General features: G+C 42.9%; 2 protein-coding genes across 13 annotated transcripts in view; one reads left to right on the top strand and one right to left on the bottom strand.

The window, feature by feature from the left end:
- FIRRM (FIGNL1 interacting regulator of recombination and mitosis) overlaps nucleotides 1–17,574 on the top strand; it is a 62,008-nt gene extending 44,434 nt beyond the window's left edge. For 3 of the 6 annotated variants that reach the window (XM_008978292.4, XM_008978291.4, XM_034940184.3), the window contains 7 exons: nucleotides 2,502–2,624; nucleotides 3,769–3,864; nucleotides 11,953–12,066; nucleotides 13,765–13,869; nucleotides 14,531–14,611; nucleotides 16,063–16,182; nucleotides 17,092–17,387. In XM_008978292.4, coding sequence (XP_008976540.1) covers nucleotides 2,502–2,624; nucleotides 3,769–3,864; nucleotides 11,953–12,066; nucleotides 13,765–13,869; nucleotides 14,531–14,611; nucleotides 16,063–16,182; nucleotides 17,092–17,289 — 837 coding nt within the window. In that variant the 3' untranslated portion in view covers nucleotides 17,290–17,387. Of the gene's footprint in view, nucleotides 1–2,501; nucleotides 2,625–3,768; nucleotides 3,865–11,952; nucleotides 12,067–13,764; nucleotides 13,870–14,530; nucleotides 14,612–16,062; nucleotides 16,183–17,091 lie in introns of those variants that run through there. The other 3 variants (XM_008978288.4, XM_063604012.1, XR_004666845.2) reach the window with 3 other exon arrangements.
- The window catches only part of SCYL3 (SCY1 like pseudokinase 3), a 57,068-nt gene continuing 55,029 nt past the window's right edge, over nucleotides 17,391–19,429 (bottom strand). For all 7 annotated transcript variants that reach the window (XM_063604023.1, XM_034940217.3, XM_034940197.3 and 4 more), the window contains 2 exons: nucleotides 18,584–19,278; nucleotides 17,391–18,081 (listed from right to left, as the gene is read on the bottom strand). In XM_063604023.1, coding sequence (XP_063460093.1) covers nucleotides 18,022–18,081; nucleotides 18,584–19,278 — 755 coding nt within the window. In that variant the 3' untranslated portion in view covers nucleotides 17,391–18,021. The remainder of the gene's footprint in view (nucleotides 18,082–18,583; nucleotides 19,279–19,429) is intronic.

The raw sequence follows: 19,429 nt of genomic DNA, 5'->3' as shown, positions 1-19,429 counted from the left end.
GGTGGCTATCCAGTTTCATTCTTCTGCATGTAGTCTAGCTAGCTATCCCAGCACCATTTATTGAATAGGAGTCCTTTCCCTATTGCTTGTTTTTGTTGACTTTTTCAATGATCACGTGGCTGTAGGTATGTGGCTTTATTTGTAGGTTCTCTATTGTGTTTCATTGATCCATTTCTGTTTTTGTACCTGTATCATGATGTTTTGGTTACTGTAGTCTTATAGTATAGTTTCAAGTCAAGTCACGTGATGCCTCTGGCCTTCTTCATTTTGCTTATGATTACTTTGGCTATTCAGGCTCTTTTTTGATTCCATATGAATTTTAGAATAGTTTCTTCTAATTCTGTGAAAAATGGTGTCAATAGTTTGGTAGGAAAAGCATTGAATCTGTAGATTGCTTTGGGCAGTATGGCCATTTTAATGACATTGACTCTTCCAGTCTATGAGCATGGAATGTTTTTCCATTTGTTTATGTCATCTATGATTTCTTTTAGCAATGTTTTATAGTTCTCCTTGTAGAGATCTTTCACCTCCTTGGTTAAATGTATTCCTAGGGGTGTGCATGTGTCTACTGTAAACAGGATCGTGTTCTTTTCTTTTTTTTGTTGAGATGGAGTCTCGCACTGTCGCTCAGGCTGGAGTGCAGTGGTGCGATCTCGGCTCACTGTGAGCTCTGCCTCCTGGGTTCCTGCCATTCTCCTGCCTCAGCCTCCCGAGTAGCTGGGACTACAGGTGCCCGCCAACATGCCTGGCTAATTTTTTGTATTTTTAGTAGAGATGGGGTCTCACTGTGTTAGCCAGGATGGCCTCGATCTCCTGACATTGTGATCCACCCACCTCGGCCTCCCAAAGTGCTGGGATTACAGGCATGAGCCACTGCACTCGGCCTTGTGTTCCTGATTTGCCACTCAGCTTGAATGTTATTGGTGTATAGAAATGGTACTGATTTTTGTACATTGATTTTGTATCCTGAAACAGATAGTTTGACTTCTTCTTTTCCTATTTGTGTGCTGCTTTTATTTTTTTCTCTTGCTTATTGCTCTGGCTTGAACTTTCAATACTATGTTGAATAGGAGTGGTGAGAGTGGGCATCCTTGTCTTGTTCCATTTCTGAAGAGGAATGCCTCCAGTTTTTGCCTGTTCAGTACGATGTTGGCTGTGAGTTTGTCATAGATGGCTCTTATTATTTCAATGTATGTTCTTTTGATGCCTAGTGTCTTGATGGCCTTTATTATAAAGGGATGTTGGATTTTATCAAAAGCTTTTTCCATATCTATTGAGATGATCAATATGGTTTTTGTCTTTAATTCTGCTTATGTGGTGAATCACACTTATTGATTTGCATATGTTGAACCAACCTTGCATCCCAGGAATGGAGTATACTTGATCATGTTGAATTAATTTTTGATGTGCTATTGAATTTGGTTTGCTAGTATCGTTTTGAGGATTTCTGCATCTAGAACATGTTTATTTGTAAAAGGAAATAGGTAAATCTTAAGAAGTTGTATGGTAATTGCATAAAATTAAGTGTGGTTGTCTAAGTATAATAGATTCAAGGCATTCATTGTTACTGTTTATTACATTCTCATAAGACCTTCCCTGTACCCCCACCACACCTCAAACAACCTCATTTCTGGCCAGTCAGAGAGAGAATTGAGTATTTTCACACATGGTAAGAGTTAATCCAGAAAAGATTGCCTTTAGTTTCAAATACTAGTATTTTTTAAGTACTATCTTTGCTTATTAAATGCAGTGTTGCTGAGGCATTTAAAATTTTAAAACGACAGGAAAAATAAAAATCTAGTAACCTATAAAGATTGCTGGGTGCGTAATGTGAAAAAATAACTTTTTGTTGATGTATATTATAAATTAGCTTGATTATACTGGCCACTTGTATCAAAACTATTTATTAAAGTACATTTCTGCTTCCATTTGGTAACTTTGGGTTACCAACATTTCACCCTAAAAGGAAGTTTATGGCTGCGTGCGGTGGCTCACGCCTGTAATCCTAGCACTTTGGGAGGCCGAGGCTGGCAGATCATGAGGTCAAGAGATCGAGACCATCCTGGCCAACATGGTGAAAACTGAGTCTCTAATTAAAATACAAAAATTAGCTGGGTGTGGTGGTATGTGCCTGTAGTCCCAGCTTCTCGGGAGGTTGAGGCAGGAGAATCGCTCAAACCTGGGAGTTGGAGGTTGCAGTGAGCCGAGATTGCACCACTGCACTCCAGCCTGGTGACAGAGCGAGATACCATCTCAAAAAAAAAAAAAAAGTTTATTTAGAAAAATAAAGCAAATGTTTCTGTGTACAAGGAAAATTATTTTTAATATATACTTGTGTTAATTAAATAGCTGAAAAGATGGCTTTGGCTCTTAGAAATATTATTCTACATGGACTTTATGAAGAGTTAAAAGTAACTTTTATAACCTCTAGTTAAGTGGGCTCTTGGTGGTGCTTTAGACTGGTGTTTAAACTCAAGTCCTTTCCTGTTTCTGTCCTTTAGAACACAGTACTGTCTGCTTTGCTTGCAATATGTAATTCTGCTGGTGAAGCTTTGGATACAGGAAAACAAACTGCAATTATGGAAGTTGTGAGTCAGCTTTGGGCTTTTTTAAACATTAAACAGGTAAGGAAAGCAACTGATCCTTTCCTTATCAAAAAATAGAAAATATCAAAAAAAGAGGATTGTACTGAAATTTTCCAGTGTAGAGTAGAATGTATCTAATTCTTTTGGGTGCTTGGTAGACCTTTATAAGAACTTAAAGTACCTGTACTCTCTCACGCAGCTTTTTCAGAGTGTGATAGCATTATATTAGTAAAATTAGAATACATAATGTGATGGCAGTCCCCCTACTTACTTTCCTAACTGGTTATACCCTTTCCGCCCCCCCCCCCCCGCCCCCATCTCTTCCCCTACTGTTTCTGTTCTGTCTTGGGTTAATGTATCCTATTTCTATAATTCTAGGACCTTTAATAAATCTTTTGGGCAATGGAGAGTGAGCTGACTTAAAGGTGGAAAGGGCTAGTGAATGGATGTGGCTAATTTGTATTTCTCTTTCCCAGCAAAGCCAAAAAGCCAAGTGATGATCTAAAACTAATGATACGCATCCCACACATGGTTGTACACGTGTTTCTTAGTTTAAAAATATAGCCTGTTTGTTTTCTTTGACTAAGTAGAAATTAACATTGGCCTCTGGCAGCTAGTGGAAGCTAAAGGCAACAGCCATACTTTTGGGAAATGATAGAAATGATTTTACAGATAATGTTTTATTATTGTTTTTTATGGTCAGATTGCCCTACTGCAGTGTTTTGGCTTCAACAAATACTTTCCCTGATGTTCACAAATCATTCAGTATTCATTCAGGATATCTGTGCTGGAGATATAGCTTACAATATTATAATGTAAACCAAAATTATGAAGAAGGGAAATGAAATTTTAAGATTACTAAGGAACATACAAGCTTTTCAGTGACAGACAAGTAATTAGATCCCTTTTAGACTTAAATTTGGATTTCAGTCACAGCTCTGCTTTTTATCCTAGCCATGTGATCTTGAAGAAATTGTTTAACCTCTTTGACCCTGTTTTCTTATCAGTAAAGTGAAGGTAATAATATCTACCTCATAGAGCTGTTTTGTAAGGCATAAATGAGGTAATAAATATAAAATACTTAACATATTACCTGATATATAATAAATGCTCAATAAAAGCTTGCTATTATTATTCTTATGTGATTGAAAATTTTTCTTCAAAATTACTTTGTGTTTCTTAGGTAGCAGATCAACCTTATGTTCAACAGACATTCAGCCTTTTACTTCCACTGTTGGGATTTTTCATTCAAACTCTAGATCCTAAACTGATACTTCAGGTAAGAATGACCAGATTGATACTTTGTTTGCTAAGGAGGTTGCTAAAACTGCTATCATGTAAAATAACTTTCTAGAAATAGTTCTTTTAAACCTCCTCTTGTTGTGTCATATATTGACTTGTCTTCATCAACGATATCTCATTTCTCTTTCTTTTTTTTTTTTTTTTTGAATCATCATAAATTGAGTACATTTAATTATAGGCAAGAGTCCCTACACGAAATCATCAACCACTGAAGTTCAGGCCTTGCAGCCCTAAACACATACAGTGACAATAATGCCAGTACTAAAAAGACTTGCCTTTGATATCAGTTTTAAGAAAAACAGATTTTGGCCGGGTGCATTGGCTTACGCCTGTAATCCCAGCACTTTGGGAGGCCAAGGCGGGCAGATCACGAGGTCAGGAGATCGAGACCATCCTGGCTAACACGATGAAACCCCGTCTCTACTAAAAAAAATTCAAAAAATTATCCGGGCGTGGTGGCGGGCGCCTGTAGTCCCAGCTACTCGGGAGGCTGAGGCAGGAGAATGGCGTGAACTCGGGAGGCGGAGCTGGCAGTGAGCTGAGATCGAGCCACTGCACTCCAGCCTGGGCGACAGAGTGAGACTCCATCTCAAAAGAAAAAAAGAAAAAAAAAAAATAGCCGGGTATGGTGACACGCGCCTGTAATCCCAGTACTCGGGAGGCTGAGAGGCACGAGAATTGCTTGTACCCGGGAGGCGGAGGTTGCAATGAGCCGAGATCGCACCATTGCACTCCAGCCTGGGCAACACGAGTGAAACTCTGTCTCAAAAACAAAACAAAACAAACAAAAAAGAACAAAACAAAAATTAGCCGGGCATGGTGGCACGTGCCTCTGATCCCAGCTACTCGGGAGGATGAGGCAGGAGAGTCACTTGAACCCAGGAGGCGGAGGGTGCGGTGGGATCGTGCCAGTGCACCCCAGCCTGGGCAACAGAGCGAGACTCCATCTCAAATAATAATAATAATAATAATAGTTGTCTTAGAAATGATTCTATTTTAGAAAAAATTATCTATCTATCTATCTAATATATATTTAACCTAAATAGTACATACTTTCTTTTTTTTTTTTTTTTTTTTTTTTTTTTTCTTTTTTATTGATCATTCTTGGGTGTTTCTCGCAGAGGGGGATTTGGCAGGGTCACAGGACAATAGTGGAGGGAAGGTCAGCAGATAAACAAGTGAACAAAGTTCTCTGGTTTTCCTAGGCAGAGGACCCTGCGGCCTTCCGCAGTGTTTGTGTCCCTGGGTACTTGAGATTAAGGAGTGGTGATGACTCTTAACGAACATGCTGCCTTCAAGCATCTGTTTAACAAAGCACATCTTGCACCGCCCTTAATCCATTCAACCCTGAGTGGATACAGCACATGTTTCAGAGAGCACAGGGTTGGGGGTAAGGTCACAGATCAACAGGATCCCAAGGCAGAAGAATTTTTCTTAGTACAGAACAAAATGAAAAGTCTCCCATGTCTACCTCTTTCTACACAGACACAGCAACCATCCGATTTCTCAATCTTTTCCCCACCTTTCCCCCCTTTCTATTCCACAAAACCGCCATTGTCTTCATGGCCCGTTCTCAATGAGCTGTTGAGTACACCTCCCAGATGGGGTGGTGGCCGGGCAGAGGAGCTCCTCACTTCCCAGTAGGGGCGGCCGGGCAGAGGCGCCCCTCACCTCCTGGACGGGGCGGCTGGCCGGGCGGGGGGCTGACCCCCCCCACCTCCCTCCCGGACGGGGCGGCTGGCCGGGCGGGGGGCTGACCCCCCACCTCCCTCCCGGACAGGGCGGCTGGCCGGGCAGAGGGGCTCCTCACTTCCCAGTAGGGGCGGCCGGGCAGAGGCGCCCCTCACTTCCCCGACGGGGTGGCTGGCCCGGCGGGGGGCTGACCCCCCCACCTCCCTCCCGGAGGGGGCGGCTGGCCGGGCAGAGGGGCTCCTCACTTCCCGGTAGGGGCGGCCGGGCAGAGGCGCCCCTCACCTCCCGGACAGGGCGGCTGGCCGGGCGGGGGGCTGATCCCCCCACCTCCCTCCCGGGCGGGGCGGCTGGCCGGGCGGGGGGCTGACCCCCCACCTCCCTCCCGGACGGGGCGGCTGGCCGGGCGGGGGGCTGACCCCCCCACCTCCCTCCCGGACGGGGCGGCTGGCCGGGCGGGGGGCTGACCCCCCCACCTCCCTCCCGGACGGGGCGGCTGGCCGGGCGGGGGGCTGACCCCCCACCTCCCTCCCGGACGGGGCGGCTGGCCGGGCGGGGGGCTGACCCCCCCACCTCCCTCCCGGACGGGGCGGCTGGCCGGGCAGAGGGGCTCCTCACTTCCCAGAAGGGGCGGCCGGGCAGAGGTGCCCCTCACCTCCCGGATGGGGCAGCTGGCCAGGCGGGGGGCTAACCCCCCCACCTCCCTCCCGGACGGGGCGGCTGGCCGGGCTGGGGGCTGACCCCCCCACCTCCCTCCCAGACAGAGCGGCTGGCCGGGCAGAGGGGCTCCTCACTTCCCAGTAGGGGCGGCCGGGCAGAGGCGCCCCCCCCACCTCCTGGACAGGGCAGCTGGCCGGGCAGGGGGCTGATCCCCCCACCTCCCTCCCGGACGAGGCGGCTGGCCAGGCGGGGGGCTGATCCCCCCACCTCCCTCCCGGACGGGGCGGCTGGCCGGGCGGGGGGCTGACCCCCCACCTCCCTCCCGGACGGGGCGGCTGGCCGGGCGGGGGGCTGACCCCCCCACCTCCCTCCCAGACGGGGCGGCTGGCCGGGCAGAGGGGCTCCTCACTTCCCAGAAGGGGCGGCCGGGCAGAGGTGCCCCTCACCTCCCGGATGGGGCGGCTGGCCAGGCGGGGGGCTAACCCCCCCACCTCCCTCCCGGACGGGGCGGCTGGCCGGGCCGGGGGCTGACCCCCCCACCTCCCTCCCAGACAGAGCGGCTGGCCGGGCAGAGGGGCTCCTCACTTCCCAGTAGGGGCGGCCGGGCAGAGGCGCCCCCCCCACCTCCTGGACAGGGCAGCTGGCCGGGCAGGGGGCTGATCCCCCCACCTCCCTCCCGGACGAGGCGGCTGGCCAGGCGGGGGGCTGATCCCCCCACCTCCCTCCCGGACGGGGCGGCTGGCCGGGCGGGGGGCTGACCCCCCCACCTCCCTCCCGGATGGGGCGGCTGGCCGGGAGGGGGGCTGACCCCCCCACCTCCCTCCCGGACGGGGCGGCTGGCCGGGCAGAGGGGCTCCTCACTTCCCAGTAGGGGCGGCCGGGCAGAGGCACCCCTCGCCTCCCGGACGGGGCGGCTGGCCAGGTGGGGGGCTGACCCCCCCACCTCCCTCCCGGACGAGGCGGCTGGCCGGGCAGAGGGGCTCCTCACTTCCCGGTAGGGGCGGCCGGGCAGAGGTGCCCCTCACCTCCCGGACGGGGCGGCTGGCTGGGCGGGGGGCTGACCCCCCCACCTCCCTCCCAGACGAGGAGGGAGGACGCTCCTCACTTCTCAGACGGGGTGGCTGCCGGGCGGAGGGGCTCCTCACTTCTCAGACGGGGCGGTTGCCAGGCAGAGGGTCTCCTCACTTCTCAGACAGGGCGGCCGGGCAGAGACACTCCTCACATCCCGGACGGGGCGGCAGGGCAGAGGTGCTCCCCACATCTCAGACGATGGGCGGCCGGGCAGAGACGCTCCTCACTTCCCAGATGTGATGGCGGCCGGGAAGAGGCGCTCCTCACTTCCTAGATGGGATGGCGGCCGGGCAGAGACGCTCCTCACTTTCCAGACTGGGCAGCCAGGCAGAGGGGCTCCTCACATCCCAGACGATGGGCAGTCAGGCGGAGACGCTCCTCACTTCCCAGACGGGGTGGCTGCCAGGCAGAGGCTGCAATCTCGGCACTTAGGGAGGCCAAGGCAGGCGGCTGGGAGGTGGTTGTAGCGAGCCGAGATCACGCCACTGCACTCCAGCCTGGGCGCCATTGAGCACTGAGTTAACGAGACTCCGTCTGCAATCCCGGCACCTCGGGAGGCCGAGGCTGGCGGATCACTCGCGGTTAGGAGCTGGAGACCAGCCCAGCCGACACATCGAAACCCCGTCTCCACCAAAAAAATACGAAAACCAGTCAGGCGTGGCGGCGCACGCCTGCAATCGCAGGCATTCGGCAGGCTGAGGCAGGAGAATCGGGCAGGGAGGTTGCAGTGAGCTGAGATGGCAGCAGTACCGTCCAGCTTCGGCTCGGCATCAGAGGGAGACCGTGGAAAGAGGGGAGAGGGGAGAGGGGAGAGGGGAGAGGGGGGAGGGGAGAGGGGAGAGGGAGCTCTATCTACCACACAGTCCTTCTCTGAATATCCTCTCTTTCTTCCTTACAGTATTGTTAATATATGGCGCTGTTAATTCAGCCTTTATCTGTTCTTCTCTGTCACCCTATACTGAGCAGTCAATACTTTTTGTTATTACTGTTAACTACCCACTGCAAACCCCTGAGGTTAGGAGTCATAGTTCATGTGTTGAACCCTGCATTCATAGCAGTTTCAAAGGCATTTCAGCAGCTGTGGGAATGTGGAATCTAACCGGTGTGGATTAAAAGATAGCACCCATTGTTTCTTTGAAAAAATAAAATTATTTTGAAAGAAGAGCACTGCTGAATTTCCTCTTTGGCCTCCAGCTTACATGGCTAGGACAGGCAGAGCCTGGGTCACTGTCTCGGGAACCCTTGTGGTGCCTCAGCTGTGCCTTTCTTTTGGAAGTTCTAAGATGACAGAGAAAGTGGAAAAGCCCTTCAGCTAAACTGAAGTGATTTAGAGGCTTTGGAATGAGTCCATACTAGACAGAATTGATGCCCCAAATTAAGAGTTAGCTTAAGCTCAGGGTCAGGTAAGAAAGATAAACAATAACTGTTAAGAGGAGAAACTACCCTTCTTATTTATGAAGATGATCGAAGAGATGATTCCTGTCACAGTATGTGGTGGAACAGAAAGGAATGAAACTAGTAACAGCTTTGCTTTTAGTAGCTGTTTTTAATGGTGTATGTATATGAAGAAGTTAGCAATAACAAGTATGTCCTATACCATATGTATAACATGGATTTTACCAAGTTATAAAGAGTCAGAATACAGTAATTAACTCATTGAATGCAACAATTTGATTCTGATTCTGAAAGCTCTAATATTCTTTTAGAAAAAATACAATAATTTTGATATAATGTGCCTACCTTTAAAAAACCCAAATAAAGTTCTAAAATTTCTAAATAAGTAGATTGTTCAAAAGGTATTGCTTCCTTTATAAAAGATTTCACCTCAAGATTCTTTTAAATTGGGGGTTTGCAGATTATGGCCTCCTGTCTAAATTTTGCCCTCCTGTTTTCAGCCCAAGAGCTAGGCATGAATTTTAAAGGTTTGCAAAATAAAAAATAATATGTAACAGAGAACATGTTGCCTACAAAGCCTAAAATACTTACTATTTGGCCTGTTAGAGAAAAAGCTTACCAGTCCTTGCTAAATAATGAACTTCTCTCAATAGAATTTTAAATACAGGCATACCACAGAGAGATTACGGGTTGTGTTCCAGACCACCACAATAAAGTGAGTGAGTCACATAAATTTTTTGGCTTCCCAGTGCATACAGAAGTTATGTTTACACTATACTGTAGGTTGTGTATAATAGCATTATGTGTAAAAAATGTACATAATTAAAAAACACTTTATTGCTAAAAACACTAATGATCATATAAGCCTTCAGCAAAACATAATCTTTTTGGTAGTGGAGGGTCTTGCTTCAGTGTGGATGGCTGCTAACCCATCAGGATGGTGGTTGCTGAAGGTTAGGGTGGCTGTGGCAATTTCTTAAAATACGACATGAAGTCTGCCATATCAATTGACTCTTCCCTTCATGAAAGATTTCTCTGTAGCATGTGATGCTGTTTGATGGCATTTTACCCACAGTAAAACTTCTTTCAAAATTAGAGTCAATCTTCTCAAATCCTGCTAGTGCTTTAATAACTCAGTTTATGTAATACTCTAAATTCTTTGTTTTCATTTCAACAATGTTCACACCATCTTCTATACCAGGAGTAGTTATGTGTCAAGAAACCACTTTCTTTGCTCATTCATGAGAAGCAACTCCTCTTCCATTCAAGTTTGATCATGAGATTGCAGCAATTCAGTCACATCTTCAGGATCTACTTCTAGTTTGCTAGCTATTTCTATCACATCTGCAGTTACTTCCTTCACTGTAGGCTTGAACCCCCCAAAGTCATCCATGAGGGATGGAATCAACTTCTAATTCCTGTTAATGTTGATATTTTGACCTCCTCCAAATGAATCATGAATGTTCTTCATGGCATCTGAAATGATGACTCCTTCCCAGAAGGTTAATTTACTTTGTCCAGGTTCATCAGAGGAATCACTATCCATGGCAGCTATAGCCTTATAAAACGTATTTCTTAAACAATAAGACTTGAAAGTCACAATTATTCCTTGATTCATGGGCTGCAGAATGATTGTTGTATTAACAAACATGAAAACAATATTCATGTCCTTATACGTCTCCTTCAGAGCGCCTGGTTGAGCAGGCGCATTGTCAATGAGCAGTATATTTTGAAAGAAATCTTTTTTTCTGAGCAGTAGGCCTCTCAATAGTGGGCCAAAAAATATTCAGTAAACAGTGATATAAACATGCTATCATCCTGGCTTTGTTGTTCCATTGATAGAGTACATGCAGAGTAGATTTAGCAGAATTCTTAAGGGCCTTAGGATTTTTTTAATAATAAGTGAACATTGGCTTCAACTTCAGCAGCTGCATTAGCCCCCAAGAAGAGAGTCTGTCCTTTGAGCTTTGAAGCCAGGCATTGACTTCACCTCTCTAGCTATGAAAATCCTAGGTAGCATCTTCTTCCAATAGAATGGTGTTTCCTCTACATTAAAAATATATTGTTTAATGCAACCACTTCCATCAGTGATCTTAGCCAGATCTTCTGGATAATTGACTGCAGCTTCTTCATCAGCACTTGTTGCTTCACCTTGTGCTTTTGTGTTACGGAGATTGCTTCTTAAACTTCACGGGTCAACCTCATTAGCATCAAACATTTCTTCTGCAGCTTTTCCAGCTCTCAGCTTTCACAGAATTGGAGAGAGGGCCTGGCTTTGGATTTGGCTTTGGCTTAAAGGAATATTGTGGCTGGTTTGATCTATCCAGACCACTAAAACTTTCCACATCAACAATAAGACTTTCCGTGTTCATTTGAAGAGCATTTTTCATTTCCTTCAAGAACTTTTCCTTTGCATTCACGACTTGGCTAACTTGCAAAAGAGGCCTAGCTTTTCACCTCTCTTGACTTTTGACAGCACCAGGCTGAATTATCTTTAGCTTTTGATTTAAAGTGAGAGATGAGATTATACTTTTCACTCGAACACTTAAGAGGCCATTTTAGGGTTAATTTTAATATTGTGTCTCAGGGAATAGGGAAGCCCAAGGAGAGGGGGAGAGACTGGTGACCTACCTGTTGGTAGAACAGTCACAACACACAATTTATTATATTTGCCATCTTATAGGGGCACAGTTTGTGGTGCTCCAAAACAATTACAATAGTAACATCAAAGATCACAAATCACCATAATAAAATCCTAATGAACAAGTTGAAATATTGCAGGAATTACCAATCTGTGACAGCCATGAAGTGAGCACATGCTGTTGCAGAAATGGTACAGGTAGACTTGTTCAGTACAGAGTTGCCACACACCTTATATTTCTAAAAAAAAAAAAAGAAAATGCAGTATCTTCAAATTGCAATAAATCAAAGCACAATAAAATACTGTTTGTACAAAATATGTTTTAAAGGTTTGGTATATAAAGTTTTTCAGGAACATGTATACTTTTATTTTTTACGTGGTTGGAGGCAGGAGGGTGTGGTAAGAATAATGCTTTAACTGTTAACTTGTTCATAGGATTGTCTTATTTAAATTCTCCAGTGAAGTTCAGGGGCTGTGGTGTGTTTGTTTTTTTTCTGGGTTTGGTTTTGTTTCCCCTCCCCACATTTCCATCCAAATCTTAGGCAGTTATTGTGTCTGTACAAAATACTGGTATTATTTATAACTGTTCTTTGGTCTTCACCTCTGTAGGCAGTAACTTTGCAGACCTCACTACTTAAATTAGAGCTTCCTGACTATGTTCGTTTGGCAATGTTGGATTTTGTATCTTCTTTAGGAAAACTTTTTATACCTGAAGCTATCCAGGTAATATTGCTTAACTCTGTTCTTGTATTATTAAAACAAAATCTCTATAAGAGTTAGTGATTAAGGGATTTTTAGGCTTTTTCTGAAATTTTGCAATTACTGACAAAGTTGGAAAAAAAAAAACTATGTTCCAGACAGATTATAAAATCTATTTATAACTTATAATACAACTCATTTTAAGTTCTTTTCTTTTAGAAAAATATATGTTGATACACAAATAATTTATTAGTTGGCTGTAGTCTACCATATTAGATTCTTATTCCAGTTGGGTTCTAATACATAGTTCCTGTGTATTTGTCTTATAGGGAACAGCATGTGATTAGGAAATTTGGTAATTTATTAAAGTTATACTCTTCGTTTTTTATCCATGAAAGAGAACCTGTTTTTAAAGACGATATTTTTGAAAGTGTTGCAAAATATGTATAGCTGACAAATAGATTATTTATAAAATTATACTGCACTGGCCTGGCAATACACATCTACTGAATTTTAAAACCTCAGTAAATGTATATTACCAGGCCAGTACATAATTTAAAGAACTTACAGCAAAGAGATCTTCATAAATTGAGAATTACGCCTTCCTTATTACTATAGTCAAAATTTAGTAATTCTAGTAATTGACACTTCAATCTCCAAGGGAGAGACTATAAAGAGTTCACTAATGAGAACTTTCTTACATAATTAAACACATGATAGACAGTATCTCAGAACATGTGGATTAAACTCTTTGAAACCAAAAATTTAATTTCTAAGGGGCTCTTTTATTTGTTCATAAGTTAACAGTATCCCATCTGTCTCCATCATGTTAAGGTTTTATTTCATGAGATAAGCATAGAATGTTGACAGCTTCTTTTCAGCTCTCTTGACAAAAACATCCAAAGACACTTGGCATCTGAGCTGTCTTCTTTTTACCATGAAATAAATCTATTCCAAAATGCTGCTTCATTTGTGAACCACTACGGACTATGCACAGGCCTAGAAATTATGAAACAAACGTTTTATAAGCAGAAATCGCAGTGCCTTCCGTATTCCCAGGAGTGAGGTCAAGACCTGAAGAAATTTTTGAGATTCATCAGAACATAGGAGGCATTTAAAGCTATGAAATGAGATTGACTGATTTATCCATTCGGGAAAGATTAAGTTTTTGCTGTACCCAGTGCTGTTTTAATCACTGGCAATGCAGTAATGAACCAAACTAATAAATCCCCACTGTTAGCCTGTTTAGAGGCAATAAACAATAACAACATGGTGATATGTGCAGTATATTAAATGGTGGTGAGTGCTATGGAGAAAAATAAAGCAGGGAAGGAAGATAGGGAATATGAATGTGGAGGTCCAATTTGAAATGGGATATATAGTTAGTGAAGTCCTCAGCAAGGTGACATGCAAGTAAAAACCTGAAATGCAAAGCATTGGAGATAGGAGCATGCCTCATATTCAGGGAAGCAAGTATAGCTAACACAAAGGTAGCAGGACTTTGCAGGCCATTTGAGGACTTTGGCTTTCACTAACGAGGGAAATAGGGAGCTACTGGAAGGATTTGAGTAAAAGAGTGACATTACCTAATATGTTTTAGTGTGTGTCCCCAGGACAGGATTATGGAAACTTGACAACACTGGGCTTACTGAATGTATGGCTATTTTATGATTATCTATTATGGTTTCTTTTCTTTATTATAATAAGGCTTGGTTCTTTTAGGACAGAATTCTGCCCAACCTGTCCTGTATGTTTGCCTTACTGCTAGCTGACAGGAGTTGGCTGCTAGAACAACATACCTTGGAGGCGTTTACTCAGTTTGCTGAGGTAATTATAAAACTGATTTATCACAATGACTTTCAAACCATTTTAATATTTCAAATATTCCAGAACAATCCCAAAACATTTATTGAACTGCTTCTGTATTGCAATCGGAAAATTGTCTGAAGGGTACATTACTCGTTATCTCTTTTACAGCTTCTCAAAATGAGGCTTAGATAAATGAAGTGAATTTCCTAAGGTCCTCTGAATAAACAAGGACCAGAACAGGCATACACAGCAGGCCTACTGATACAGACAGACAAAGACACAGTCTTCCAGCAGATAGTATTTTTGGGTCAAATGATAATACATTTCATTTTGTGCTATCAGTCATAAGGGTTAGGCTGATGAACCTAAACCTGTAAGATGGGTTGCTCCTTTACTCTTACTGCATTTGCTGTATAGTCATGCCTATGATCATAAGGGAGTCCAGAAGCATTAGTATGACCCAGCAGAAGTAATTAAAGCTTACAACACTTGTACAGAAGTTAATTTTGTATTATCCTTAGGGACCCTGAAGGAATCATGAGTTTATCACCTTTGAGGATCCTCTGGGACTCTTATTTAAAATGAATTTTTGGTTAAGGTAGCTCATAAAACTCATCTATTTGTCTTTGCAAGTTGTTGAAATGTTAAAATTGGTCTTGTTCATCAATTTTTTTAATAGGGAACAAATCATGAAGAGATAGTTCCACAGTGTCTCAGTTCTGAAGAAACTAAGAACAAAGTTGTATCCTTTCTGGAGAAGGTACTTTCTTTACGTGGCTCATGTTTTATTCTTTGTCCTATTTTTTTTTTTTCCGAAATTATGTAACTGTAACCAACCTGAGTATCTTCGTAGCTTAAACTTTTCACAGTGCTGAGCACAGTGCTGACGACTTTTACTAAGCAATTGAGGCCACAGAATTAAAACACTTGGGGCCAGGCGCGGCGGCTCATGCCTGTAATCCCAGCACTTTGGGAGGCCAAGGTGGGTGGATCACGAGGTCAGGAGTTCAAGACCAGCCTGGCCAACATGGTGAAACCCTGTTTCTACTAAAAATACAAAAATTAGCCGGGCATGGTGGTACGCGCCTGCAGTCCCAGCTACTCAGGAGGCTGAGGCAGGAGAATTGCTTGAACTGGGGAGGTAGAGATTGCAGTAAGCCAAGATCGTGCCACTGCACTCCAGCCTGAGCGACAGAGTGAGACTGTCTCAAAAAAGGACACTTGTAGTTCCTCTGCCTGTAGTTTGGGGTGTAATAGCACTGATTATCCAGGCAGTGAGATGACTAATGAGGATCCCTAAGCTATTAATAATCATAATTAAATACACTTGATCACATAATTAGGTAGGCGTGAGAGGATGTTTACTACCATATTTTGGGTATAATTTAGGCATGGCTTTTTTTTTTTTTTTTGGCAGCCTCCCAAGCCAGGGTAAGCTCAGGGTCCTTTTTTTTTTTTTTTTTTTTGGCATGGCTTTTTTATTCTCTTTGCAGCCAAGACCTGTTTTTACAATTAAAACCAAAATTTTGAATCACAAGGTTCCTATGTCTATGCATACTTTGGAACTTAGTGTGAGGAAATAATAGTTAATTGAAATACTAGTGGAACTGTTAAACCACAAATTTAGACTACCAGGAGAAACTGAATTATTTTATATATTATATGTAATGATGCACGTTATATATTTTACATATATTACATATTTTTTTTTTAGGTGGAATGGGCCCACTTGACTCACTGAACTTTATTTTTTTGACAGAGTCTTGCTCTGTCGCCCAGATTGGAGTGTGGTGGTGTGATCATAGCTCGCTGTAACCTCAAACTCCTGGGCTCAAGCATTCCTCCCACCAAAGTCCTGGGATTACAGGCATGAGCCACCACACTTGGCCTACTTATATCTATCTAAGCTGGATTTTAAGTACATGTGTATACACTGCTGTTGCCAGTTTCTTAGCTTATACAGTAAAGGTTAGCAGACTATCATTTTTTCCTGCAAAGACAACTCTATAACTAACTTTTTTGTAAGGAAGAACACAGTAGAGTGATTTAATCCAAATTATACTAAGAGTATTTATAGATCAGTCCATGTGACTTCCAGAATTTGCCTAGTATGGTTGAACACTCAGCACTTGAACAAATTACGTGGCCATTTCATATCTAGTAGAGTGCTAACATGTTGCTATTTGCTTGGTTTTTCATGGTCCCTGGCAGACTGGGTTTGTAGATGAAACTGAAGCTGCCAAAGTGGAACGTGTGAAACAGGAAAAAGGTATTTTCTGGGAACCCTTTGCTAATGTGACTGTAGAAGAAGCAAAGAGATCATCTTTACAGGTATGGGCTGATTTCAATAGGGGCCAAACTTTAACAAGGCAAATTCTGCCCTTTTTACTTACTGACGAAACAAACCAGTGTGCTTTCCAGCCTTATGCTGAATTTCAAATCAAATAGATCTAGACATGTAAAATTCTGTTTTATGGTAGTTGCTTTTAAAATTAAGAAGTGGGACTACACCATATCAAATATATTCTTTCAGTATGTTTGAATTATTGGTAGTAACCTTTAAGGGAAGTTACATATTGTACCAGTGATGCTATAAATGCAGTCTTTACTGAACCACAGAAGAAAATGAAAGAAACTTACTCCTAAATGTTTAGTTTGATTCCTTGCCTTATTAATCAAATGAGTCTCCTAATAATTTTTGGCAGTAACTAAAGAGCACATCTACTTATTAAAAGGCAGAATTTGACACCAATAAGGATATTCAAAATATTGTTTTGAGCACTATTAGTATAGTAATTAGTATAGTATAGTAGTAATTCATGAAGAACAACATTCTGATAAGTTTTAGTCAAACTCTCATAAAAAGAAAATACATTTATGAACTTGTTTATAAGACATGTAAGCTTGGAAAAGAAAATACATTTATGAACTTGTTTATAAGACATGTAAGCTTGGACTATGCAGCACTTCTCATTGGGAGCCCTTTGGGACAGGATACTTGTTGTATACCACATACAAACTAAGACACTGGTAGTAGCACTCTGAATTGCTATGATAAACCAAAATGCTTTTACATATTTTTCTAGATGACTGTGTAGGGGTTTGGGGGTGCATCCTCCTACCCTTGTGATCCAATGACTAGAATAAAATTTGCATGTAAGCTTTACTCCAGTCCAAAAGGAAGGTTCTTTATATTTAGAATGGATATTATGATATTACTTATGTTTGTTTTTTTTCCAGCCTTATGCAAAAAGAGCTCGTCAGGAGTTCCCCTGGGAAGAAGAGTACAGGTCAGCGCTGCATACAATAGCAGGGGCTTTGGAAGCAACTGAGTCACTACTCCAAAAGGGTCCTGCTCCAGCCTGGCTTTTAATGGAAATGGAGGCGCTCCAAGAAAGGATGGATAAGCTAAAACGTTATATACATACTCTAGGGTGAAACTTATCACTAGGCAGAACTGGGTTTGATGCTTTGTCAACTGAAAATACTTATGTCTGTACATTTTCTAACAGATATAAAACAAATTTTGTAAAGTTGAATCTAGTGAAAATAATCTTTATTTGACATTTAGAGAACAGGATTGTGGGGAATATTCTTATTAAGAACTTTGGTACAATGTACTACATGTGGAACAGTCAGGAACTGCCCAGGTCCACAAAGAACCATTTATTCAGATAGTCTAACTAACTAACTGTAAACAAATAAATAAGCTGCCTAAGGAAACCTCAGCAATTTAAAATCATTTATATAATTTATAGCTAAAATTTTTTAAAGTTGTATTTCATAATAGAGCTTACTCTTATGTTAAAGAATGGCACAAAATTAAGCTAACCAGCTTGAATTACATTTTCTTTACTTCCAGAATTGTCCTGGAAAAAGCAGTAAATTCGACCTCTCCTCAGCTACTTGCTCTTCATAGAAACTGGCCTCAGTCAAATGCACAAAGGCTCTTCCTCCTGGAAACCAGTACTGTGAGCCTCACCACCCAGGGCTTTTAGCCAGCACTCAGTCAGTCTCCTACTTCAGTTGGCACAGACTGGATAATGAGCTCCTGGGATGGGAAAAGCAGGCCACTTTGGGGTTTTCTTGTCCCAAAGCCTGCTTTTGAGGTATTGATTTTTTTTTAAAAAAAGGGAATCCTTTTTCCTAAAGTTTAACTCACATCTATTGTCACCAGTTATTATCTTCCCAGTTCAGCTCCCCTTCTTCTTCCCAGCCTTCAGCCTCTCCCTGCAACAAAATAAAGCACACCAAGAACCCACTGAAACAAATCATATGCAAAAATCATACGCAAATTTGAAAAAGCAGGAATTTAAAATTTATCTTTTAATGCCAGAAACACTACCTCGTACTAAGTAAAATAACTTAGAGCTCTAACAGAAAGTTGAAAAGTAGGATTACAAAACCATGGCACTGGAAAATAGCTTTTCAAAAACCATAAAATCCAGTAAAAATCAGTGTGGATGACACCAAATCCTTATTTTAATCCCTTTTTTTTCTTTTTCAAATAAAAAGGTTACAAGAGCTCATTAAACAAACTAAGCATTGCTACATTTTTCTGGGGGAAGGAAAGATACCAATGACAGAAACTGATTTTGTTAATTTTGTGCTTGACTTGACTTGATTGGGAAAATAATAGCATGTTGCTTGTTATAAATGGGATACTGCAACTAGGACCTATGAGGGAAATCCTAAAGCTAGTAGCACAGTTTACTCCATAAAAAGTACTCACCTCAGTAATTTCTGCTGCAGCAAATTTTGAGGAAAACTGCATCACTGGGGAGACATCATCCTTTTTTGGGACCATTTCTGTCCTCAGTTCAGGTAATATAAGAAAAGCAGCAGAAGGCTTAATTTCTGGGATCATATCAGCAAACCAATCCATCTCAGGATCTTTTACTGGCTTCTTTTTTACTTGAATGGTGAATTCCTCTCCTAAACCAAGTTCTGATGGAACCTTAAGGGGCCTTTCTTGTGATGACACTTTTGGCGGCTTGATTTGGTCTGCGTCATCCCCCCTTTGTACAAGGCTAGTCTTTTGGGGTAAGCTTGATTTCCAAGGCATAGACTCTTCAGTGAGTGAAAGCAAAGCAGGAATAGGCTTCTGCTCCCCTGAGGTAACAGGTTTTGTAGCAGTGATTCCACCTCCTGGGTTTACTTTAGTATCTAAGCTGCTGGGCTCGCAGTCATCCCAAGATGACTCTTCCACATCCAAGGTAGTGCACTGGGACTTGACATCATCACAAGTTTCTCTAGGCCAAATCTGTATGTTGACAGTTTGATTTTCAGGCTCCTCAGGTTCACTCCAGTCAGGCCACTCCTCAGACTTTTTAGAACTTGATGGGAAGTTTTCACTGTCCTCCGAAGTATTTTTTACATCTGAGAGTCCATTTATGGGAAATTTAATAGGCTGAGAAAATGGATCGCCTGTAGGGAAAAGAATTATTCTCATAAAATACTGGTTAAAGGTAAGAACTACACTTAGGGGAAGGATAGCATTAAGGAAGTGTAGTAGTATAGATCTAATTACTTGGGAATATCCATGCATACTAAACAAAAGAGATCCCAGCAGAACATT

The sequence above is a fragment of the Pan paniscus genome, chromosome 1 (assembly GCF_029289425.2).
Source record: "Pan paniscus chromosome 1, NHGRI_mPanPan1-v2.0_pri, whole genome shotgun sequence".
Lineage (NCBI taxonomy): Eukaryota > Metazoa > Chordata > Mammalia > Primates > Hominidae > Pan > Pan paniscus.
The sequence above is the reverse complement of the archived record's forward strand: the minus strand, read 5'-3'. Positions and strand labels throughout refer to the sequence as shown.